The following is a 27,691-nucleotide window of genomic DNA, read 5'->3' as shown; positions in this document are numbered from 1 at the left end:
TCTGGTGAGTTGTTGTCTGGTTTGTGTGCTGTTATAAGTCCTAGTGGTCGCAGTAGTCTGGCTGTCATTTCAGAGATGTTCTTGATGTATGGTAGTGTGGCTAGTCCTTTGGGTTGCGGCATGTCCTCGTTCTGTTGTCTCTCCCTTATGCATCTGTTGATGAAATTGCGAGGATATCCGTTTTTGCGAATACCTTGTATAGGTGTTCCTCTTCCTCTTTTTGCAGTTCTGGTGTGCTGCAGTGTGTTGTGGTCAACAAACACATAGACCTGGACCCAATATACTGGCCACTACAGCGGATGGCTGAAACTGACAACCGGAAGTGGCAGGGACAGGCCACTATAAATGCCGGAGGAAACACCGCAGAAGCGCTTCACAGGAGGCTCCCAAGCACTGAGGATGTCACCTGGACAGGGGACGAAACGTTTGCAACAAAAACTTCCAGCTCGGCGAACAGAACCACAGCAACGAGCACCCGAGCTACAAATCTTCTCACAAACTTTGAACAGTCCCTTGACTCTAGCTCGTCCATAACCAGACTACGATTTCTGCATCAACAAGCACACTCACTTACAATGAGTGTGAGGTTACTTGCTTCAGAAATGTGTAGCAGTCTTTCAACAATGGTGGTTTTCTAAACCAGTCATTTTTTTTTACCCACTTCAGTTCACAATTAAAATCACAGGAGAAAGGTATCATCTTTACAGTAGTTCAATCTGAGGCAAGCGTGTTAGATTTGAAAAAGAGAAATTATGAAAGCATGGAGCCATTAAATGATGAGGTAGCATGCAAGGTTAGTGTGACTGCCAGCTTGTCAGTGCAGGGCATGGCTAACTGTCCAGACCTTGGGGCATGAGTTTGTTTTTCAGAACAATGCAAATGTTAGCAACCATCTGCCACGAGAGTTTGGCTTTTTCTGTTCTCCATGTGGTCCAGCCAATCAATGAGTAAATGGACCTCATAAGGAGCAACCATGATGCTTTAATTCACTGACCCATTTTAGTGAGACACCATCAAAAATCCCATTTATTTAATGCATGCATTTGGCAATGAAAAAGCTCTTCCCTGTTGCCTGTTGTACTTTAACCTTGGAATAGTAGATATCTTTCTCTAAATGATCGGCATCCACCGTGCAGCTGAGCTGCTGAGGCATTAACACAGCTTGGGGATTCTTGTGTCACTGCATCTGTGCCAGGAGGTCTGGGTTCAAGTCCCAGCTGCTCCAGAGGTGTGTCATAACATCTCTGAACTGTTTGATTAGCAAGTACCTTGACACAGCTTAGAGCCTGTGAGACGTTGAAAAGGTCTGATATGTGCTTTAGACTGCTGATAAATTTAATTGCCAATTATTGGTTGTTGTCACTGCCAGGTGGATAGTCATGACTGCCTCCGGGGAGAATGCCGAGAAGTGAGAATGCATTGGCTTGCTAACCTGCCACTGATATTTCTGAAATTCTTGCCCTTAACCTCGCCCCATGGGACTGGGAAAGATCTGAAATGGCTGCTCAGCAAGTGCCACTTCCCTGCCACCTTGCCCTGAACGTTTTTTTTCTGCTGATAATCTTCATAATTTCATGGATGCAGGCATTACTAGCAAGGCCAGCATTTGTTGCCCATCCCTGATTACCCATGAACTGAATGACTTGCTAGGCAGCTCAGAAGGCAGTTAAGAACTAACCATATTGCTATGGGACTGGAGTTACATGTAGAACATTTCAGGTAAGAATGGTAGGTTTCTCACCCAAAAGGGCATTCATGAACTAGATGGATTTTTATGACAAGTTTCATGGTCCACATTACTGGGTCTAGCTTTTACTTCCAGATTTATTGCTTGAATTTAAATTCCATGAGCAGCTGTGTTGGGGTCTTCAGGCAGAGAGTGGTGGACCTGTGGAATTCACTGCCATGGAGCGCAATGGAGGCCGGAATGTTAAATGTCTTCAAGGCATTTGATTGATAAATTCTTAATCTCGCAAGGAATTTAAGGGATACAGGGAGAGTGCAGGTAACTGGCGTTGAAATATCCATCAGCCATGATTGAATGGTGGAGTGGACTTACTTCCACTCCTACTTCTTATGGTCTTTTGGTCTTATTTGTGCACATGTTCCTATGGGTTTCTGGATTATTAGTCCACTGATATTATCACTACATCACAATCTCCTGTGCTCATGAAATCCAATTTACTCTTGAAAGCCACAAGTGAATTTGCCTTCACCACATTTTCAGTCAGATTCTAGGCACTTGCTGCTTAAAAATAATTTTGCTCAGGCAACGTCTGTTTTTTTTTGCCAATCACCTTAAACTAGAGACCATTTGTTCTTGGCTGGTCTGTCAATGGGAATAGTTCCTCTCTATGTACCCTATACAGATCTGTATATGATTTGAATGTCTCCCACAAGTCTCCTCTCAATCATCTCTAAGGAGAACAGTTCTAACTTTACCAACATACCTACATAACTGAAGTCTCTAATCTAGGGAACCTTTCCAATAACTTCACATTGTTCCCAAAGTGTGGTGTCTAAATTAGACACAATACTCCAGGTGATGTCAAACCAATAAAGATACACCATAACCTCTGTGTTTTCACTCTATTCCTCTGTTTATAAAGCTGTGAAGGAGCCCTGACAAAACTGAAGTCCAATGGGACTTATAGGGAAAACATTCCACTTATTGAGTCTGAACTAACACAAAGGGAGATGGTTCTGGTTGTTGCAGGCTAATCATCACAGACCAAAGTCACAACTGTAGAAGCTCCTCAGTGTAGTGTCTGCAGTTAAAGTATCTTCACCTGCTTTAGTATTGATCTTCCAATATAAAGCCATTAGTGCAGATACCCATTCATAAACACTTGCACACCTCACTTAATGAAGTAGCCCACGTCTGCATATCATCATAACTTGATATAGTCTGTTCTGATATAACGTGATAGTTCCATTCCCATGCGATCCTGTGTTATAAGAAAATCGCATAATAGCAGCACCATTTAAACCATTGGGACTGGAACTGCGTTATAGCCAATGCAGGTAATGCAAGTTCGCATTCTACAAATAATGGTCTAAATTATTCCATCACCTCATAGCCAATTTGTGTTGAATAAACATGTGTTACAGCAGACTGACTGTACACAATAAGTAAAATTTGTGCTTCAAAAGTACCAGGCAATAGTCAACTGCAAAAAGAGAGAATCGAAACATTTCCTCTTGATATGCAATCGCATCACTCTCACAATTCTGGAGCTTATCATGGACCATCGACTTCACTGTAAGTATTCAGACTATGCATTCTGCAGCAAGTAACTCATCTCCTGTTTCACCAAAGTCTGCTCATCATCTACAAGGCAGAAGCCAGGAGTGTGATAGAATGCTTGCCATTTTGCTGGATAGGTGCAGCTCCACCAGCATTCAAGAATCTCAACATCATCCAAGACAGAACAGGAAGCTTGATTGGCATCACATCCATTACCTTAAACACTCACTCCCTTCTCATTGTGGCTAACTGTGTACCATCCACCAGGTGACAACAACTTGCCAAGACTCCTTCAATAATACCTTCTAAATATGTGACCTCTACCACCTAAAAGAACAACGACAGCAAATGCTTGGAAACACCACCACCTGCAAGTGCACATCTAATTCACACATTATCCTGACTTGGGTTTATATTGCCACTTTTTCAGCATTGCTGGGTCAAGATCCTGGAACTCCTCCCTCATAGCACTGTGGGTTTAAGTGCACCAAGGGGACTGAAGCTGTTCAGGACAACAGCTCATCAATACCTTCTCAACTGCAATAAAGAATTGTCAGCCGACATTCACATCTGATGAATTAAAAGAAAATATACAAAAGGGAAAGCAAATGCCCTTGTGTGCACCAGAGTAATGGATAGTGAATCCCATTCTAAAACTACATATATACACATTGCACAACATATAGTATTGGTAGATCTTCATTTCATTATGTAAAATAGAGTGACAGACATTACAGCCAATGGAGTATTAGACATGAATCTAACTATATATACCATGGTGGCAATAAAAGATTAATCCTGTTAGATACAATAAAATTAGTAACAGTGAACCCTGGTACGTTCCTCTCTTTCATGTTATAGAAGGATGAATGAAATATGTCATGCTACGCATAGTGAACAAACTGATAGTGGACTCCGTTACATACAACAAAGACAGTGAACCCTGCTATATACAGTAGATGGACAAACATTTAATCTAGTTACACATGTTAAAGAGAATCCTGAAATCTACAATAGCAGAATAAATATTTAATCTTGATTTATAAAATGGAGAGATGGACAGTAAATCCTGTTGCATACAGTTAAGAGACAGATATGTAACCTTGTTTTATACAATAGAAAGGCAGACAGTAAATCTCATTATATGTAACATAGGGCAAGATGATGAATTGTGAGAGGACATGCAAAAAAAAGTTGGTTGGTTAATCATGCTTCATACAATAGAGGAAAAGGCAGTGAATTTTAGTACAAACAATGAAGGGATGGAGGCTAAATCCTGCTGTTTACAATAGAGGTACAAAAAACAAATCTAATTATATATAATAAAATTATTGATACTGAATTCCATTAACATGAAAAGAGGAATAGGTTTCTGATTCCGTCATTTGCAAGAGAGGATAATATACTTAATCTCATTAGATACATGTTCTTTGTTGTATGTAATGTCATTACACATAATTGTGTTCTGGACTCTATGCCTCATTATATTGCAACAGAGAAATGGACAGTAAATCTCATTATATGGAAAAGGAGAGTTCTTTATTCTTGTTACACGTAAGAGAGGGAAAGACCACCAAATCACATTACATCAACAGAAGAAAGGACAAAGAAAGCAACAGAGAAATGGGCAGTGAATCCCATCATATGCAATGAAAGAACATAATATTGTGAATCCCACTTATACAATGGAGGAATGAATAGTTCACCCTATAAATAACTGAGGGTTGGACAGTAAATCCTGTTACATGCCGTAGAACAACAGGCAGTTCTGTACATTCAGTACAGAAATAAGTTGTGTATCTTGGTCTACACATCATAGGGATGGACAGTGAACACTATTCTACACAATGGAAAAATGATCAGTGAATCTATTTTATGCAATAGAGGAATGAACAGTGAATAACACTGATGAAGGTCTCCTGCCCGAAATATCGATTTTCCTGTTCCTCGGATGCTGCCTGACCTGCTGTGCATTTCCAGCACCTCTATAATCTTGTCTCTAATTTCCAGCATCTGCAGTCCTCACTTTTGCCTAAAGAATAACACTTCACATACTAAAGAATGGGCAGCGAATACTGTTTTAAACAATACAGCAATGAGTAGTGAATATTGCTGCCCACAATAAAGGAACAAACAGTGAATATTGTCATTTACAATAAAGGAATGAGCAGTGAATACTGTTCTTTACAAGAGAAGGCTGGACAGTGAATACTGTTAAACACAATAGCAGAATGGACAGTGGTCACTGTTCTTTACAATAGAGGACCAAGCAATGACTAATGTGGTATGCAGTAGAGAAACCAACAGTGAATATTCTTGTTTACAATCAAGAAACAGGAAAGAATACTGTTATATACAATTAAGTAGAGAATAGTAGAGGAATGAGCAATGAAAGCTGTTACTTAAAATAGAGGAACAAACAGTGAATAGTGTTAAATGCAAAAGAGGAATAGATGGTGAATACTTTTATATATAAAAGAGAAATAGGCAATGAATGTTGTTATATATAGTAATGGAACAAGCAATAAAACCTTATCTGAAAGAGAGGAATGGACATTGTGTTACATTATACACAAAAGAGGAACAGACAGTGAACACTGTTACACAGATGGAGTAGTGGACAGTGAAATACTGTTACATACAATGGGAGATCATCAGTGAATACTGCTGATTAAATTGAAGAATAGATAGCAAATACTGTTATATAAAATAGAGCCATGGCAGTGAATATGATTATTTATAACTGATCAATGAGCAGTGAATATTATTTGACAGATGAATCCTGTTTTATATAAGTGAAGATTGGATGGTCAGTACTGTCATATGCAGTGGAGGAATGGTGCTGAGAGTATTGTCACACAAAATAGAGGAGTGATGCTCTGAATACAATTATTTAGATTAAAGGAATGGACAGTCAATGACTTTATATAAAGTAGCAAAACAAGCTGTGAATATGGACAGTGAATATTGTTATTAAATAAAGGAATGAGCAGGGAAAGGGGAACAAGTAGTGAATAAAGCTATATACAAATATGAAAATGAGCTGTGACTACTTGTATTGATGATAGAGATCTGTATTGTTATATATAATAGAATTATAGTGTCCCACATGTAGATCACAATCGGTTGGTTGAATACAGAATCTCTGACAGTTGATCTCACTGCTTGCCCATATTGTCTCACTGTTTGCATGTCAATCATTGTGCTGCTGCTTCAGTTCTGCTTCTGGAAGCCACATGGCTGAAGAAAAAGTGCATGATCTTAATGTGCTTTTCCATGTTGTATCATGTTTCAGTTTGGTCCAGGTGGACTATCATTTTGGGGCAAAGCAGGTCTTGTTGTGGCAAAGCAAACAAATGAATAAGAGATACACTCAGAGTTGATGTGAAGCCAGTTTATTACAGTACTTGTAACACAGCAGGCTATTCAGCTAGCCTTGTTCCTCTGCCCATTCTCTGTAGACCTCCAATTTTTTTCTCTTCAGCTGCTCATCTAATATGTCCATGCAGGACAAAGAAAAATTATGGGGACCATGCATTCCAATATCTGAGCAAAACAGGCCATCCAGGGCCCAGAAAGAAATCAGGATAATGGAAGTGACCTCCCATGCCTCCACACTGAGAGTTGCAGCAACATTCTGGATGTTCCAGAGGAGCAGATGCAGAGGCTGAGCTGCAGTATGAGCAACAGCACAGTAACATCACGCACTACAAAGTGAAGGAATAATGACCAGGGATGAACCTGGACCATCTAAAATGAAACTAAAAGTGTATAACTTACACGTGAAATGGGAAAATGAATTGCTGTTCACAATTGTAAAAGTTAATATATATTGATAAGATAAAAAGTGGAATATGGAATGAGATCACACAATAATACACTGTAAATTCAAGCATAGTTTTCCTTTGAACAGCGTACTTTATACGAAGGAACTTGACAAACGAAAGGTAACTTTGACAGCTCAAGTCAGTTTTTTTTCTAAGGCAGCAGCAAAACGTAAAGCTTCCGCTGAAGCCTCATTTTACATTCACCATCTCCTGGTGAGAGAAGTAATTAAAAGAGCAATGATGTTGGGCACTGAGTCTTTATTCAAAAAAAAAGGCAAAGATCACTTGGTGCTTCCACAGGAGGAAGCTGAGTAAACTCTTTGTCTGAAGGCATTCTTCAGCAGTTACAACAGGAGCTGTAAGATGGTGAATGCCTCTCACTGCAGTTGAATCCATCACCATAACCCACACTGCCCAGCTGATGGTTTTTAAGAGCAATAACAACTGAAGAGGATCTTCTAACCCTTTTGTCCCTTAAAGAGAGAATAAGGGGTGAGGATATCTATAATGAATTCAAAAGGTTGTGCTTGAGAAAAACATTCTGAACAAGAAACTGGTTTCTATTGCAACTGATGATGCACCAGTTGTGCTCGGCACAAATGTGGGCTTTGTTGCTTTTTGCAGAAACTATCCTGATTTTCTCTCTTTTTTCAATTATCATTGTGTGGCCCAACAGCAAGCATTCGTGAGTGAGGTCATGGACTATTCTCAAATAATGAAAGTTGTTAAGATTGTAAATTTGATTCGAGCAACAGCCCTTCAGCACTGCTTGTTTAAATCCCTACTCAACAAACACAGTGCTGCCTACGGAGAATTAATGTTCAATGCCGATGTGAGGTGGTGATGTGAAGGGGAAGTCCACATTGTTAGATGTGATGCCTGAAATCAATACTTGTCAACAATGAATGAAATGTTTAATGAGCTGTTTGACAATATGTGGCTACTTGACTTCAGGTTCTTTAAGGACATAACGTCAAAACTAAATGAGCTGAATTCTAAACCATAGGGAAAGGACAGTGATTCAGCCCATATGATCAATGATGTGAATGCTTGAAATTGAAACTAAGGCTGTGAGCCTCTCAATGAAAGAAATGCGCTGCAACATCTCCAAACTGGAAAAAAAGAACTACTCAAATCAAATCAAAGAGAAATGGTTCCAGCCGGAAAACGCCCTTGCACGACTGAGGAAGTTAGCAGAGGAATTCGACAGCTGAGTTCAGGAATTCGATGTGATGCAACAAGTCATCGTGATTGTCTCAAATCCGTTCCTTCAAGTCAATACTGAAAGTTGGTCATGAAATTCCATCAGGGTGATTGGTTTACAAAGCAGTGGAGTTGATATGGAGATAATTATTGTGCAAATACTGAAAGTCAGATCAAGGGACTGCGATCTTTAGGGACTTATAAACTGAGAAAAATACCCACTCATAATCCTATGCTTTTAAAGTGAAAGCTTACTTGGATTCACATTCCTCTGTGAAACAGCATTCGCCCACATGAAGATAAGAAAGTCCAAGTTTCATAGTCACCTCATAGATGTTGGGGTGTAAATGACTAACAGCCTTAAACTACAGACAGCCTTAAAGGTGCTGGCACATAATGTGTAGTCACAGGTGCCACATGGCGATTCCATGAGTAGAGGACAAAATGAATAGTTATATATAATTGGTCTTAGATTCCTATAGGATTAAAAATAATCTGTTTATTCTATTTTCGCTGGGGTAGATTTTGGGTTGCATTTAATTTAAAATTGATTTTATGCTTAAAAAAGGTTGGAGACCATTGTAATAGAAGAATGGTGAAATGAATATTATCACATACAACAGTGGAATGTGCAGTAAATGCTACTCTATACAAGTAGGCAGTGGCAATAAATACTGCAACATACATTATGGGAACAATCAGTGCCTAGTCAGTGCAAAAAGCTGAATGGACAGTGAATGCTGTTTTATATGGTACATATAATATGCTGTGAACACTGTTGTATTCAAGAGAGGAACACACAGTAAATACTGTCATTTCATAAACACCAGAAGGTTAAACCACTGTTCTGACAGTCCAGGCATACACTTTGCTGGATTAGAGTAGTACTGGAAAAGCACAGCAGGCCAGGCAGCATCTAAGGAGCAGGAAAATCAACGTTTTGGGCAAAAGCCCTTCATCAGGATTCCTGATGAAGGGCTTTTGCCCAAAACGTCAATTTTCCTGCTCCTTGGATGCTGCCATGGCCTGCTGTGCTTTTCCAGCACTACTCTAATCTTGACTCTAATCTCTAGCATCTGCAGTATCTAGCGTCTATATAATTTGCTGGTCAGAGTTTTATTCCAACTCACACACACATTTCTAACCATACTAACTGATTGCTCTCCACCCAATCTAGTTCTCACCCAATTACCCGCATTTGACATATTATCATCACCTGCTCCCGAGTTATACTTGATCATCTGTCCCAGACCCAACTAGATAATAACATTATTCTACGATGGAAGAATGAGTGGTGAATTCTGTGCTCTGCAACAGAGAAAGGGACAGTGGAAAATGTTATATTGTGATGATATTATGGCATTAAGATGTGTGTTTTGTCCTGGATTCGTTTCGCGAGAGATTGGGGGACAGGTGACGAGCAGTCTACGATAAGATAAACAACTTGTGAGGATTTGGGTTCTTTTGTTAAATTGGAACAATAGAAGCAGCATGGATGGGCATGACCAGCTCTCACAGACAAGGATTTCTAATTTTTTTTTTAGGTGGAGCTTTGAGAATTTGTTGTGAGAATTTCAACAGAGTTGGAAGCTGCAATAAATGCCTCCTGGCTGCTGGTCTCTTTGAGTTTTTGCTTGTTATTCTTTCTCTCTCTCTCTCTCTCTCTCTTTGCTGCTGGGATGCATGTGAGAAAATCTGATTTCTCAATTTGTCTTTTTGCCAAAGGGTGTGTTTATGGGATGTTGCTATGTTGGAATAGTTAATTTGCAATAGTTTGTGTATCTATTATTCTGTTAAGTTTTCCAGTAGAGTTACATTATTCTAAGTTTTTGTTTCTTTTGTTGTATTTTAACTATAGTGTTTGAATAAATTGTATTTTGATAAATTTGATCAATTGAATTACATTTGGAACGCAGCACTTCATATTTGCCTTTAAAATGAGAAAAGGTTAGGGTCTAGGTTACCTTCTTAAAATATTTTGAATGGGTCTGGTCTGGTCCATGATGTTATAAAATAGAATGGTGAGCAATGAATACAACTCCATTCAAAGAAGAAATGGGCAGTGAAACCTGTATTATACAAGTGAGGAAATGACCGTAAATAATATGATGTACAATAGGTGACCGAACCGTGAATATTATTCAGTGTAAGAGAGAAATGGACAGTTAATACTGTTGTATAAAATAGAGGAAATGCTATTCTATGCAACAGAGGAACAAACAATGAGTACAGTTATTACAATTGAGAGAAGGACAGGAAATACTACTATGTACAATAAAGGAACAAGCAGTCAATACTGTTCCAATTAATTGATGAATAAGCAAAGATGACTTTTATTTATAGTAGAAGATCAGGGCAGTGAATAAGGTTATGTACAATAGAGGAATGTTGCAGTCAATAATATTATAAATATTAGTGAAATGATCAGTGAATACTGTGAAATACAACAGAAGAACAAGCAATGAATATTGCTATGTACATTAAGAGAATGAGCAGTGAACTCTGTAACACACAATAATGTTCCAGGCAATGAAACTGATAATTACAATTGAGGACAAGGCAACAAATAATTTTATAAACAAGACAGGATCAGACAGTCAACATTGCTTTATTCAAAAGAGAAATGTGCAGTTAATACTGTTATACACAATAAAGGAATTTGCAGAAAATACTGATATATGTATTGGAGGGATGAGCAGTGAATTCTATTTTGTGAGAGCACAATGGACAGTGATTACTGATATATATATATATATATAATAGAGAAATGGTGCAATGAATACTTTTGATATGACATGAACAGATAATATATAAAATGTGTGTATACATACACACTATTTATGTATTTATAATATATATGGGAATAAGCATTGAATACTATTGCATGAAATAAAGGGAATTGCCAATGAATCCTGTTTTACATAACAGAGTATTGAAGAGTGAAAATTGCTATTTATGATAGAGGAATGGTCAGTGATTATTATTATGTACAGTAGAGCATTAGGCAGTAAATATTAGAGAAACAGACAGTAAATCCTATTTTATATAAGTGAAGAGGAAACAGTGAATACTTCTATGTATAATAAAGGAGTGAGCTGTGAATACTATTCTACACAAAAGAGGAACAGACAACGAGTACCACTTTCTAGAATAGAGGAATGATGCAATGGACGAAATTCTGTATGTGCCATGAACAAATAAACAATAGACGATTGAGCAGTGAATATTATTCCATACAATAAAGGAAAGGACAGTGAATATTGTTTTACACAATGGATACAGTGAATACTGTTCTATACATTAAAGGAAGATACAAAGAATGTTGTTCTAGACAACAAAGGAATGGATGGTGAATAGTGTAAAATGCATTGGAGTAATAAGTAGTGAATACTGTTGTATACAAGAGAGGAAGAGGCAGTGAATACTGTTATATGTAACAGGGGAATTATACAATGCATACAGTAGAGGAATGGCAGTGATTACTGTTATATGTATCAGAGGAATAGTACAATGCATACAGTAGAGGAATGGCAGTGAATACTGTACTACACAATAAATTAATGATCAGTTAATGCTACTACCTATAATAAAGGAATAGTTAATGAAAACTGTTTCTTACAATAGAGGAACAAGCAGTGAGTAATTCCATGTACAATCGAGGAATGGGTAGTTAGCAGTTAGATGAACGTAAAAACCAGAAGAGATTTGGAACTGGATCAGTTCTGAGGAAGGATCACTGGACCCAAAACGTTAACTCTGATTTCTCTTCATGGATGCTGCCAGACTGCTAAGGTTTTCCAGAAATTTCTGCTTTTGTTGCTGAGTTAAATGAAGGCGCTAAGAATACACATTCATACTTAAGGACTATGTGAAAAATTGGAAAATATGGAACAGTTTGGCTACTTTCTGGTTTTATACATGATTTTATCCAGGAATCAAGTCAAACGTTTGGTGCAGTTTGTTTACAGTAAGGTCAAGGGACTTGGCGAAAAGGTCAAGCAAAGTTATCAAGGAACTAAGAGTTGGTGGCACTTAATTACTGGAAAATCTAGTTTTGAAAAGACTGGGGGGCTTCTATGCAAATGGTTGTCTAGCAACCATTTCTGGAAATAGTTTTCTATTTTTATAAACGTAAGGGTCAATAAGGAAGATATCCCAGAAGCTAAACATTTTCCTCCAAATTCTTTCCTCAAAAGTAGTTACTGAGAACCCAAAAACCAGTATTTCTGACTACCTTGTAAAACCTGACAAACTGGATTGTGACCAATTTCCAAGCACACATGATCAGATTGATTGCAATCTTAAGTAAACATCTTCCATTAGTTTATGTTTGTCCACAATTCAATTTCGTTGACAGGAAACCAGGTGGACTGTGAAAAGTCTTTTTGTTTTCAGGCCCTTGGCAGGGGGTGGAGAGAGAGAGAGAGAGAGAGAGGACATGATAACAAGTTAAAAGAAAGGAATAAATGGTTCATAATTTGAAGGTGTTGAACTCCATATTAAGTCCAGAAGGCTTTAAAATGCTTCGTCTGAAGATGAGATGTTATTCCTCCAGTTTGCGCTGTGATTCACTGGAACACTGCAGCACGCTGAGGACCGAAAAGTGAACATGCGAGCAGGACGCTATGTTAAAATGACCGGCTATGGAAAGGTCAGGGTCCTGTTTGCACACAGAGCAGAGTGTTCTACAGAGCAGTCACCCAGTCTGCGTTTAGTTTCTAATTTGTAGAGTAGGCCATATTGGATGCAGCAAATACAATGCACAAGATCGGAGGAAGTACAGGTGAAATGCTGCTTCACCTGGAAAGACTCCCTTGGGGAGTGAGCAGGGAAGAGGTGAAAGGGCAAGTGTTGCACCTTCTGCAGTTATATGGGAAGGTGCCATGGGGGAGGTAGTGTGGGTAGTTGTGGACTGGACTAGAGTGTCCCAGAGGAAACGATCCCTGCAAAATGCAGTCAAGGAGAGTGAGCGTAAAATGTGTTTGGTGGTGGTGTTTTGCTGGAGTTGTCTGAAATGCTGAAGAATAGTCCTTTAAATGTGAAAGTTGGTGGCGAGTCTAGGTCCACCAGATTGACTGTCAAAGTGAAGGACATCCCTTCACAGACAAAAAGCACCAACATCATTGTTGAAATCAAAAGGAATGGTGAGAGACAAATTTCACCTATCCTTGAGACCTGCACCTTTGAATCGAATTGTACCTTCCCTGGCATTTTCCCTCTCATTCTATCTGCATTAAACTGTCTGTCTTTTGTACATTTTAATTGTGTGAGAGTAAGTGTATGTTTAAGAGTTTCTAAAGGGATATAGTTTAAATTGCAGAATAGTATATTAGTAATTCTTTCTTTTCTCTGCCATTTGGTAAGTTAAGTGTGTTACAAGAAAAATACATATTTTCTGTAATGGCATATGAATTGCCTTTGTGCTGATAGCAGTGAGTCATATAAATTGGACCTCTTGGTGGTCTAATTGGGATATTTTGCATTTTGCGATAGCTTGTAGAACAGTGAGGCATTACTATCACACACTCTTCCCGCTTAAGTCATGACATGTTTGATAGCGGCATTAGGAGAAAATTTCATGTATGAAGCTCATAGAGAAATTAGTCTCTGAGAACAATTTAAAAATTCACTTCCTCTAGTAATTAGACCTCATGTTGAAAACCAGAGGGTTGCAACAGCTGGACAGGCAGCAGGGATGGCTGACAATTATAAGCTGGTCCATAAAATTACACCTTCTCGCACTCACCACCATAAACCAAACATTGATAGAAGATGGAACAGTGAAAGGAGGACAAGTAACCAGGATAAAGAAGGGAGAACTGGGAATACTCTGGGAATTCCTCCTCTGATAAAAAAGGGATGTCCTGAGGACGGAAGTGAAAATTAGATACCTAAGCATTTCCATTGTCAGGAACCTTTGTTCAGAATTCTGGAAGTTGCATGGGAACCCCATGGGACTCAGTTAGGTTCATAACAGTGTTTCTGAAAAAGCCCAACATTCCTGATGAAGGGCTTTTGCCCGAAACGCCAATTTTCTTGCTCCTCAGATGCTGCCTGACCTGCTCTGCTTTTCCAGCATCACTCTGATCTAAACTCTATTTCTGAAAAAGGAGACTAGCACATTTACACAACAAATCAAACTGTAGCTTTAACTACAATCATGAGACCAAAGGTAAACACTGCCGTGAGTTCAGGAGAGCTGATAGATGAGAAATAGATAAATAAATGGGAGATATAAATTACTTTAGTTTATTTGTCAAATGATACAGCTAAATCCATACTATATTAAGGGATACAGTAGCAACTAAGTCCACACATTATTAAGGGATAGTGGAGCAACTTTTGCTGGTGGATGACATAATTTCTTTCCTCTGAGATGTTTGTAAAGGGAATTAGTGGAGAGTAAATATGCATTCCTTTTTACAAAGTGCAGTTCGACTGTGAATTAATGTCTGGAACAGGGATAGTCGAGGTTGTTTGGAAGTTACCTGTGGTGTTTATGTACTTTTAGGTAATGATGTGGCAGGAGTGAAAGCTGTAGCGTTGCCCGTAATCACAGAAAATCCAGATGAGGTAAGAGACTAAACAATTACAAGAACAAATTCAGTGTATTTTTCCTTTCCATGTGGTGGCCAGATCAATGGTTAAACAAAGGCCATCACCAAGGGTCAAAGGTATACCACAAGTAGTTATTAAGATAGCCAAAGTTTTCTTTAAAGATGGGGATTATTCCAAGTGTTTAATTGAGGCTCAACAAATAGAGTAGAGTTAAGCAAGTTTAACGCAATTAGTCCACATTAAAGTTGAGGCTCAGAGAGTTCCAGAGTGTTAACATGTTAAAAATGGGGCTTTGATGAGCAAGTGGAGATCTTCTCACAAACTTAAGGATGAAGAGTGTTCAATTGTTCATTAGGTAGTAGTACAGGTAGACAATCCTTCAACCAAAACTGTCGGGACCAGCTGTCTTTCAGATTTTGGAATTTTTTGGATAAAGGATTAAATGACATTTTCACTGTAAAATACAAACAAAATTACCGAACAGCAAACCCACCTGTGATTGCTATGAGTACTGAGACAGAACTGATGTCTGCCAATGTTGGGCTGTGCCGCTATGTCACGTCTGAGTGATGTGGGTCAAATGGGAGGTGAGTTGCATGCCACACAACCTTGTTAATGAGAAAAAAACTTCAGGAAAAAGCCTTCAGATTTCAGATTAAGGATTGTCTATCTGTACTACCCCAGATGTCATAAAAAGACATTGCAGTTAGCATACTACATTTCCAAGATCAGAAATGCAGGAATACAAAAAACTCAGATATTGATAAAACAGCATTTCTATTGACCAGTGTTTCATTAGGATGCAGTGAAGTTTTTGTAAACATGTCAAATAGTGAGAAAGCCTCAACATACAATTAGCAGCTTTAATACTCTTATTAGGGTTTGAGAACTGTCAGTAGGGTGCAAGTAGAACATGGACAACTATTGCTGAAAATGAAAATGGGAAACCAATATATACTCAACATTACAGATATGACAGCAGTTTCCAGAAGCTATCTCTTTGAGAACAATCACAGCTAAAGGGGTGGTGGACTATCAATAGAAATACAGTCAAACCATATTTCCAATTTTATGCTTAAAATGTGTAACTTGGGGAGAAGATAGTTCCAGTCCACAGCATAGGAACCTTTGGGGAGATACCGTCACACTCAAAACAATGATTAAAGCAAATTTTAATGAATATCTCCATGACTGGGATAAAGATCTAGAATTTCTGTAATTTGATACTAAAGACACACCAAATGAATCTACAAGTTCCATTTGATCTTGTGAAGGCAAGATTCAGTGGTTTGTACAAAGCAATTAAGAACATCAGTGAAGTGAATTATCTGGTAGACACTCCAGATCACGGGAAGAAAAAGTGTTTGTGTCAACATTGGAACCAACCACGTAGGAAAAGAAAAGTATGAGGTTCTGAGGAGATAATATACAAATTAGGCAGGAATTTAAAAGTAGGTCCTTGAGGATAGTAACATCTGGATTACTCCCAGTGCCATGAGCTATCGAGAATGGGAATAGGATAGAGCAGATGAATGCATGGTTGAGGAACTGGTGCAGGGGAGATGGATTCACATTTTTGGATCATTGGAATCACTTCTGGTGTAGACGTTACCTGTAAAAGGATGGATTGCACCTGAATTGGAAGGGGACTAACATAATGGCAGGGAGATTTACTTGGGAGGATTTAAACTAGCAAGGGGTGGAAGCGAGGGGCGCAGCGGTCGGGTGGGGTGGGGCGTGGGCCCACCCAGGAGATAGTGAAAGAAGAGATAAGTCTGAAACAGTTGGGAAAAGGAGCAAGTCAAACAGTCAGGGCAGGCAGAAACAAAGCAGAGAATTGGGCTGATAAATTAAACTGCATTTATTTCAGTGCAAAAGGCCTAACGGTAAGGCAGATGAACTCAGGGCACAGTTAGGAACATGGGACTAGGATATCCTAGCAATTACAGAGATGTGGCTCAGGGATGGACAGGACTGGCAGTTTAATGTTCCAGGATACAAATGCTTTAGAAAGGATCGAAAGCAGGGGCAGGAGGGGAGGGGGAGTGGCATTTTTGATGAAAGATAACATTATGGCTATAATTAGGGAGAATATTCCTGGGAGTATGTCCAGGGAAGTTATTTAGGTGGAACTGAGAAATAGGAAATGGAAGATCATTTTATTGAGATTATGCTATTGACCAATAATGGAATTAAAAGCTGGAAACTGCAGTTGAGATTATCAGTTTGGTCATGATCTCATTGAATGACAGAGCATACTAAATGGGCTGAATGGTCTACTTCTGTTCTTACATCTTACAGTCTTATAAGTTCCCTGGGGTATTAATTCCTAAACTCGACGGATCAACTTGATTCTGCAAGGATTATAGAAAGTAAGCGCAGTAACAAAAACAGAGTCATAACCCAATTTCGTGGAAGACTATACTAATAGGATTGGCAGCACCTTATTCCTTACTAAGATGCTTTTATTGAAGAGATACTAGCAGGTATATTGAGAGTTCAGGAAATATATGCTTTTATTACATCAAATGGGTGACCTCATCATTGTCAGGCCACTGGGTTTAAAAATGTTCCTGCTACTTTCTAAAGCATGATGACCAAGTTGTAAACAAGGTAACCAATTGTATGATTTATTTGGTTGATGTACTAATATACAGAAATACCTGAGAAGACCATGTAACACAATTGGAAATCTTACTTAATCAGGTACAGGTAGCTGGCCAAGTGATAAATCTTATCAAGAGCAAACTTGCAAAAGTATGGGCAATTTACCTCAGACACATCACAGATCCAATGGTCAGTAAGGAAGACACCCAAGAAGCCCCAAATGTCTTGCTCCTGCAATTCTTTTCCCAGAAGAGAACCCAATAAACTTTTCAATTACCAGTATTTATGACTACTTTGTAAAACCTGAAAGCCCAGATTATGACTAATTTTCAAAGACTCAGATTGATTGCAATTATAACTGAACATCTTCAATTTGCAACACTCTTCAAGATAAGAGTGTTGATGCATCCCCAAAGTATATCGAGCAGTAATATTATTAAATCCAACAGAGGAATGGATAGCAAATTCTGTTCCAGACAGCATTTGAATATTATTTCATACAAGAGGCAAACAAATAATGAATCCTGTTCTATACCTTAAATGAATGGGCTATGAATATTATGCACAATGCGGGAACAAGCAATTCTATGCAAGAGATGAATGGATAATGAATACTGTTACATAAGGAGGTATTTGCATACTATTCCATTCCTTAAATGGACAGTGGCCTTATTTTAAACAATAGAACATGAGAAGTGAATATTTTAATATATCATAGAAAAATGAGTAGTTAATATGTTTACATAGAAGTAAAGAATGCAAAATGAATTATTTTAAAGGGAATAGATGAACAAGTGGTGAATGCTGCTATTTAAAATAGAGGGATGGACAGTGAATAATGGTTTATACAGTTAATTCTGTCATTTATGATAGTGGAATGAATGAATAATGTTATAAAAAGGAGAGGAATAAACAATAAATATTGGTCTACACAAAAGATGAACAGGCAGTGAATATTATTATACTATTATAACAGAGTAACAGGCAGTGAATTCTATTATATCTGATAAAGCAACAAGCAGTGATGAATTGTCAGAGACTTATTATTGTATACAATGAGGGAGGAACAAACTGTGAGACTGTTGTATACATGGAATGGCAGTGAATACAGTTGTGGAACAAGTAGTGAATACACTTTCATACAATACAAGAACAAGCTCTGAATACTGCTCTTTAGAAAGGAGGAATGGCCAGCGAACAATGTTAATTACAATGGGAAAGTTTGACAATGAATGATGTTTTACAGGATAGAGGAATGAGCAGTGAATGCTGTTTTAGAATAGAAGAACGGGAAGTGAAAAAGGGCAGTAAACACTGTTACATACAATAAAGGAACGAGCAGTGATTTTACACATCTATAATTGAGGAACAGCGGTGAATTCTGTCTTATAGTGAATGCTGAATACTATTCTGGGCAGTACAGTAATGGGTAATGAATATGGTAGTATACAATAGAGGAACAAGCAGAGATAACTGTATTATACATTGGATAAATGGGCAGTTAAAGAGTTATATACACTAGAAGAATGGATGAGCGAGAAGTGCATATTCTTATGTACAAGAGAGGAGTGTACAAGAGGACAGTGAATGCTGTTATACAGAATGGAGAACAGGATAGTAGGTGCTATTTACATACAGTAAAGAAATGGGCAGTTAATATACTTAGAATCACTACAGGAATGATCATTGATATGTGTTCTATTTAATGGAGCAGAAAGCAGTGAATACTCTTGTATACAAGGGAGGAGTGGACAAGGAATGCTGATTCACACAACAGAGCAATAGCCAGTGAGAACTGTCAGATACAATTTTGGAACAGACACTGAATCCAATTATATTGTAGAAGAATGGGCAGCGAACATTTACATACAGTAGCAAATTAGTAGTGAATAATGTTCTGTACAGTGGAGGAGCAAGCAGTGAAAACTGTTGAATGTAATAAGGGAGTGGACTGTGAATATTGCCTGATACAATAGAGAAATGAGCAGTTAAAACTGTGGTGTTAATGGAAGAACTAGCACCAAATATTGGTGAATACTGTTACTATATTGTTGAGGAACAGTCAGTGGATACTGTTTCACACAACAGATTAATGGGTAGTATACAACAGAAGAACAGACTACTCTGTACAATAAAGGAACAAGCAGTGAAAGCTGTTTTATATAACAGAAGAATGAGCAGCAAATACTATTTATATACAGAAGAGGAACAGGCAGAGAAGACAATTATATATTCTGGAGGAATGTGCTGTTCACGACAATGGAGGAAAGAGTGGTAAATACCACAATACACAAGAGAGAAGCAGGTATCAAATACTGTGTTATACAGTAGAGCAGTGGGTACTTAATACTAATATATACAACAGAAGAACAATAAAGGAATAAACAGTTAAAGCTGGTGTATACAATTGAGAAATGTACACAAAATATTGTAATATATAACTGAAGAGCGGGAAATGAATACTGTCATATACAATAGAGCCCACATGACCAACAATGAGACCGAAGAGTGTGGTGCTGGAAAAGCACAGCTGGTCAGGCAGTGTTGGGGGAGTGGGACTGTCAATGTTTTGAGGGTAGAGTGGATAGGTGGGAAAGAAGATGGACAGGTAGGACAGTTCAAGAGGGTGGTGCCAAGTTGGAGGGTTGGATCTGGGATAAGGTGGGAGGAGGGGAAATAAGGAAACTAGTGAAATCCATATTGATCCCATGTGGTTGGAGGGTCCCAAGGCAGAAGATGAGGTGTTCTTCCTCCAAGTGTTGGGTGGCTAGAGTTTGGCAGTGGAGAAGGCCCAGGACATGCATGTCCTTGGCAGAGTGCGAGGGGGAGTTAAAGTGTTCGGCCACGGGGCGGTGGGATTATTTGGTGAGTGTGTCCCAGAGATGTTCTCTGAAACATACCGCAAGTTGTTGTCCTGTTTCCACAATGTAGAGGAGACCATATCAAGAGCAACGACACAGTAGATGAGACTTCCCAAGCAGGATTTCTACTCCCAGCTCCGAAACAGCAGGTGAGCCCCAGGTGGACAGAGGAAGCGCTTCAGGGACACCCTCAAGGCCTCACTGGTGAAGTGCAGCATTCCCACAGATACCTGGGAATCACTGGCCCAAGTCCGTCCAAAGTGGAGGAGGAGCATCCAGGAAGGCCTCGAGATTTGCCATCAGGAAAAACCAGATGCCAGGTGTAATCAGAGAAAGGATCGCATTCCCACACCAACACCCCACCCAACCCTTCACCTCCCCCATGTGTAACAGCCTGTGGCAGCTGCATCGGTCTGTACAGTCACCTATGGACTCACCGTGAGAGTGGCAGAGAGTCACCCTTATGTGAGGGACTGCCAATGAATGAATGGTGCAATAAAGTAATATGGAGTGAATACTGAAATAAAGAACGGAGGTTGCTGGAAATCTGAAACAAAGCCAGAAATTGCTGGAGAACCTCAGCAAGTCTGACGGCGTCTATACAGAGACAGCAGAAATAACATTTCGGATTCAATGACCTATCTTTGGAACTGCAGTCTCTTGCTTTCTCTCCATAGATGCTTCCAGACCTGTTAAGTTCCTCCAGCAATTTCTGTTTTTGTTTCAGATTGCTGAATTTCTGCTTTGATAGAGTGAATACTGTTCTATACAATGGAGGAACAAATTAAATACAACCAAATACCGCCCCATCAGTCTACTCTCGATTATCAGTAAAATGATAGAAGGTGTCATCAACAGTGTATCTAGCAGCACCTGCTCAGCAATAACCTGCTCAGTGATGCGCAGTTTGGGTTCTGATAGGGCCACCAAGCTCCTGACCTCATTACAGCCTTGGTTTTTAGATTAGATTACTTACAATGTGGAAACAGGCCCTTCGGCCCAACAAGTCCACACCGAACCGCCAAAGCGTAACCCACCCAGACCCATTCTCCTATATTTACCCCTTCACTTAATACTACGGGCAATTTAACATGGTCAATTCACCTAACCTGCACATTTTTGGACTGTGGGAGGAAACCGGAGCACCCGGAGGAAACCCACGCAGAAACAGGGAGAATGTGCAAACTCCACACAGAGAGTCGCCTGAGGCGGGAATTGAACCCGGGTCTCTGGCGCTGTGAGGCAGCAGTGCTAACCACTGTGCCACCGTGCCGCCTCAGATTACACCTCACCGTGGTTCAAACATAGACAAAAAAGCAGAATTCCAGAGGTGAGGTGAGAGTTACAGCTCTTGATCAAGACTACATTCGATCAAGTGTGGCATCAAGGAGTCCTAGCAAAATTGGAATCAGTAGGAATCATGGGTAAAACTCTCCACTGGTGGAATTCTACCTGGCAAATAGGAAGATGCTTATGGTTGTTGGAGGTCAGTCATCTGAGCTCCAGGACACCTCAGCAGGAGTTCCCCAGGGTAGTGACCTTTGCCCAACCATCTTCAGCTGCTTCATCAATGACCTTCCCTCCATCATAAGGTCAGAAGTGGGACTGTTCACCAATGATTGTACAATGCTCAACACCATTCATGACTCATCAGATACTGAAATTGTTCATGTTCAATGCAACAAGATTGGGGTAATATTCAGGCTTGGGCTGACGAGTGGCAAGTAACATTCAAAACACACAAATGCCAGACTATAACCATAGAGTCATAAAGATTCCACACTGTAATGTAATCTAATGTACAGCACAGAAACAGACCCTTTGGTGAAACTCATCCATGGTGTCCAGATATCCCAACCTAAAAGGTCCCACTTGCCAGCACCCAGCCCATATCCCTCCAAAGCTTTTCAATTCATATACCCATCCAGATGCCTTTTAAATGTTGCAGTTGTACCAGTCTCCATCACTTCCTCTGGCAGCTCATTCCACACACGTACCACCCTCTGCGTGAAAAAGTTGCCCCTTAGGTCTCTTTTATATATTTCCCCTCTCACCATAAACCTATGCCTTCTAGCTCTGGACTCCCCCACCCCAGGGAAAACACATAGTCTATTTATTCTATCCATGCCCCTCATGACTTTATAAATCTCTATACGGTCACCCCTCAGACTCCGACGCTCCAGGGAAAACAGCCCCAGCCTATTCAACCTCTCCCTGTAGCTCAAATCCTGCAGCCCTGGCAACATCCTTGTAAATCTTTTCTGAATTCTTTCAAGTTTCAGAACATCCATCCAATAGGAAGGGGACAGAATTGCATGCAATATTCCAAAAGTGGCCTAACCAATGTCCTGTACAGCTACAATATAACCTTCCAACTTGGCGGCACTGGTTAGCACTGCTGCCTCACAGCGCCCAGGTTCAATTCCCACCTCAGGTGACTGACTGTGTGAAGTTTGTACATTCTGCCCGCATCTGCGTGGGCTTCCTCTGGGTGCTCCAGCTTCTCCCACAATCCAAAGATGTACAGGTCAGGTGAATTGGCCATGCTAAATTGTCCATAGTATTCAGGGCAAATGTAGGGGAACGGGTCTGGATGGGTTACTCTTCAGAGGGTTGGTGTGGACTTGTTGGGCCGGAGGGCCTGCTTCCATACTGTAGGTAATCTAATCTAAACTCCTGTACTCAATACTCTGACTAATAAAGGAAAGCATACCAAATGCCTTCTTCACTATCCTAACTACCTGCAACTCTACTTTCAAGGAGCTATGAACTTATATACTCCAAGGTGTCTTTCTTCAGCAACACTCCCTAGGACCTTACCGTTAAGTGTATAAGTCCTATTAAGATTGCTTTCCCAAAATGCAGCACCTAAATTAAGCTCCATCTGCCACTATCACCGATAAAAGACAATCTAGCCGGACACCCAATCCTGACATTCAATGAATGGTGTTATCATCACTGAAGTCCCCACTATCAACATTCTTGGGTTATCTATGTCCAGAAACCCAAGTGGATACACTATATATATTTCGTGACTACAACAGCAGGCTAGGAACTAGGAGTTCTGTGGCAAGTAGTTCACCTCCTGACTCCCTAAAGGCACAAGTTAGAAATGAGATGGTATGCTCCCTACTCATCTGGATGAGTGCAGCTTTAACACCATCCAGGTCAAAGCAGCCTGCTTGATTGGCATCACATATAAAAGCATCCACTCCCTCTACCACTGACATTTTATTACAGCAGTATGTTCTATCTACAAGATGCATTGCAGAAATTCACTGAAGGTCTTTCGACATCACCTTCCATACCCATGACCACTTCAATCTAGAAGGACAAGGACAACAGATATGTGAGAACCCTATGCCCTGCAAGTTCCCCTCCAAGCCAATCATCATTCTGACTTGGAAATATATTGCCGTTCCTTCACTGTTGCTGAGTAAAAATCCTGGAATTCCCTCCCTAAGGACATTGGAGGTCAATCCACATCATGTGAACTGCAGCTGTGCCTAGCTACCTGATGAAGAAGCAGTGCTCTGAAAGCTTGTATTTTCAAATAAACCTGTTGGACTATAACCTGGTGTTGTGTGACTACTGACATTATGCACCTCAGTCCAACACTGGCACCTCCACATCATGGTAGTTCAAGAAGGCAGCTCACCTTTACCTTCTGGAGGCATAAATGCTGGCCAGCCAGCGATGCCCACATCCCATGAGTGTGTGAGTGAATTTAAAAAAAACACAATACAGAAATAATCAGTGAATACTTTCCTATAAAATAGATGAAAGGACTGTTAATATCCTTATATACAATAGAGAAGTTGGCAATATTTATATTGGTGGAACAGACAGTGAATACTGTTAAGTGCAATAAAGGAACAAGTAGTGAGTTTTGTTATATAGAGAAACAATCAGTAACCACTTATATATACAAAAGTGGAATGGATGGTGATTGTTGTTATATAGAAATGGGGAACTGACAGCTAACTCTTATATAAATCAGAGGAGCAGGCAGTCACCAATGTTGCAATTTGGAAAACAATGAGTAGTGAATACTATTTTATCCAAGAGAGGAGTGGACTGTGAATACTCAGGTAAACTAAGATAACTGGCAGTGAATACTGTTGTTATATAGAACAGGGGAATTGACAATGAATACTATCATACACAACAGAGGAATGAACACTTTTACATATAACAGATGAAGGAACAGTGGATAGTATAATTTAAAATAGAGCACCAGTGCAGTGAATACTTTATATACAATCGAGGAATGAGCAGTGAATATTTTTATTTTACAACTGAAGAATGGGCGATGAATACTGTTATATGCAGTTAAGCAAAGCTGCAGTAAATACTGCTATATACAATCTATGATCAAGAAGTGACAACGTTTTTTATTTACAAGGAATGGGCAGTGAGTACTGTCATATACAGCATGGGAACAGGTAATGAATATTGTTATATAAAAAGTAGCAGAATGTGCAGTGAATCTTGTTCTATATGATTGAGAAACGGGAAGTGAGAAGAGTTAGATATAAAAGTGGAATGGACTTTGAATCCTGTTATATACAATACAGGAGAGTCAATCCTTTACTTTAAAATAGAAGAATGGCCAGACAACCTTGTTATTCACACCAGAAGATGGAAGAGTGAATCCTATTCGATTCATGAAAGAAAGGGCAATGCTATACATAACAGAGTAACAGACAGCAAGTCCCATTATATACAAAAATAAGAATTTGCAGTGTATCCTGTTTCTGTACAAAGAAAGAACGGTCAGTGAATCTGTTAGGTACAAGTGAGGAAGAATGGTAAATCTCATTATGTGGAGGGTCAGAGATTATAGAGAAAAGATAGGTAAGACAGTAAATTATTTTGCATTCAATAATGGGATGGACAGTGAAGTCTGTTATACAGAACAGGTGGCAAATAAATCCGAATACACATTGTAGTGAAAGGACCTATAGTTTTGCTATGTACAATGCCATTATAAATGGTGATACATTATGAAGTATGGGATTCATGCTCTGTATCTGAAGATAGCTGTACCATATGTCCTATCATATATAGTTTTCATTTGCATCAATAGCTGGACATGTGATTTTGTGAAGTCATATTAACGTACATATCCTGAAAAGTGCGGTCATTCACTTCCGTGCATATACAGTTACAAGCACAATACATACACATGCACTCACACATGCTGCAGCTACTGACACAGATACAAGAGTGCACATTCAAAGTGTGGCAAGTATTTTACGGGTACATTCTGACTATATTCTAAGACAATATCCTTCTAGCCTCTGAGAAAAAAAACTGCACTCGGGAGAAAGGCTCTGATGCTTCTGGCTTTAGCTGCTTTAAACAGTGATTCTGTGCTCCATCTACTAAACCTGCTATTCCCAACACATACATGGTTCATTCTGAAATATTTACAAAACAACCATATTTTTACACCAGTGTTTGGCATAGCTGTCAGTTTTTAAGATAGATGAAAATGGCTATTCTGTTGTTTCTTTCTAGCTGCAGTTATGCTGCCTGCAACGATGAAAAGAACGATGAATAGAACATTGTCTATGGTAAAGCATGAACTGACCCTGCTTATCTTTACAATACGGTTATAACAATGGTTCCTTATCATGTTGCAAGTATCACAAAGATTGAAGATGCTGAGACTAAACTAGCAACACAGGATCAAGCTGTTAAACTGGATGGATTCACAAGGGATGACAGAAGCAGTGTGAAAAATTCTCAGGCAAAATACAAATTCGCGATCAGCTGTACCATTACGATTACAGCTTATTATGTGCCTGGGTGTTTCACAAAGGAAAAATAAGGGAATCAGGAATGCAGCAAATCCCACCTTTAGCTCCTCGGAGGACAAAGCCATATCCCTCGTTCTCCTTCTTCTGAAGCACTGCTGTCTTCTCCTCGATGACATAATCACTGTGAGAAAAAGACAAGAGGGGCGCTGGGTTACTTTTCACAACCATCTTCAAAAGGTGATCAGCAGCATTCAGCAGCAGCAGCAAAGTCTTGATTGTATGGATGTGTATGTGTGCGTATGTATGTATGTGTGTGTGTGTGTGTATGTGTGCGTGTGTGTTTTTCTCTCTTCTGCACAGAGGCTGGAGTTAACAAAATAAAGCTGGGTTGTTTGCTGGCTAAGACACTCGCACACATACACAAACACACATACACACACACACACACACACATATACACACACACACACCTCAGTCACTCTCGCAGCATTCAGTTCTCATTCCCCTTTCTCTATTTAAACCCCACCCCAAATGCTTCTGTCCTCCCCCCTTCACAAAGCCTGTTGCATAATGTACAGAGGGGAAAAAAAATCAAGCAAGTGCTGATCTAACGTTTCAGTCTGATGTCTATAACATAAGCCAGCTGCTGTGTGTTAATTACATGCAAGGGAACTTCCTACAGGCTCGAAGAGTCACTCACATACACACGCTGTTAGAGAGAAAAAAAAGCTGATTCTCATTTGTGGAAAGCAATAGTGTGAGTGTGAACAATTAGCAAACCAGCAGCAGAAAATTCGATAGACATCACAAATGCAATCTTCCCATAAGCCAACCTACAGAGATTTGCTTCATAAACCATTGTGGCTCAGTAATTGGTGGCTCCGATTAGGGGCAGGAAACAAACAAATCAATTCTGAATTTCAAACAGATAAATGTATTCCCTTTAAACACATGCAACAAATGACCAAGCAGCTTACCCGATAAATAGTGTAGCTTTAGGAGGTGTATTTGGTCCTTTTTTTAATTGAAGAAAAGTTGAGACAGAGGTGATGTGTGGTCTGCTTCAAAGCCCATAAAGCAAACACCTTGTGAGATCTTGTTTTTTTTTGTAAAGTTGGAACAATTGAAGCAGCCTGAATGGTGGGGGTCAAGTTCCCATAAAGCCAGGATTTTAATTTTAGTTTTTCAGTAGCAGTCACTGCTGGGGTATTGAAGCCGGATGTGGAAGCTGTTCTCCCTCTCTCTATTACAGCTAAAAGCTGGGGGTTCTCTTCCTGCTGCTAGAATTGCATGTGAGACAATCTATTTTGCTGAATTTGCCTTTGCCAACAGTGTGTTCATGGAATGTTACAATATTGGAACGGTTACTGTTTAGTAGTTAAATCATCTATCATTCTGTTAAATTTTCCAAAACAGTTAAGCTATTCCAATTCTTTCTTTTGCTGTATTTTTACTATTGTGTATGAGTAAAGAATGTTTTACTTCAAGCCTGGCACTTTGACAAATCAAATTGCATCTGGATCACAATGCCTGGCACTTGTCTTTAAAATAAGAATAAGTTGGGGTTTAGGTAATCTTCTTCATGTATTTTGAGGGGGTTTGGTCTGGTCCATAACAACAGCA

General features: G+C 39.4%; 1 protein-coding gene across 2 annotated transcripts in view; it reads right to left on the bottom strand.

Moving 5' to 3' along the window:
- shank3a (SH3 and multiple ankyrin repeat domains 3a) overlaps positions 1-27,691 on the bottom strand; it is a 1,030,755-nt gene that overhangs the window by 235,386 nt on the left and 767,678 nt on the right. For both annotated transcript variants that reach the window (XM_043713933.1, XM_043713934.1), the window contains exon 16: positions 26,167-26,249. In XM_043713933.1, the coding sequence (XP_043569868.1) occupies positions 26,167-26,249 (83 nt within the window). The remainder of the gene's footprint in view (positions 1-26,166; positions 26,250-27,691) is intronic.

The sequence above is a fragment of the Chiloscyllium plagiosum genome, chromosome 23, assembly GCF_004010195.1.
Source record: "Chiloscyllium plagiosum isolate BGI_BamShark_2017 chromosome 23, ASM401019v2, whole genome shotgun sequence".
NCBI lineage: Eukaryota > Metazoa > Chordata > Chondrichthyes > Orectolobiformes > Hemiscylliidae > Chiloscyllium > Chiloscyllium plagiosum.
This window is presented reverse-complemented; position numbering and strand designations above follow the sequence as displayed.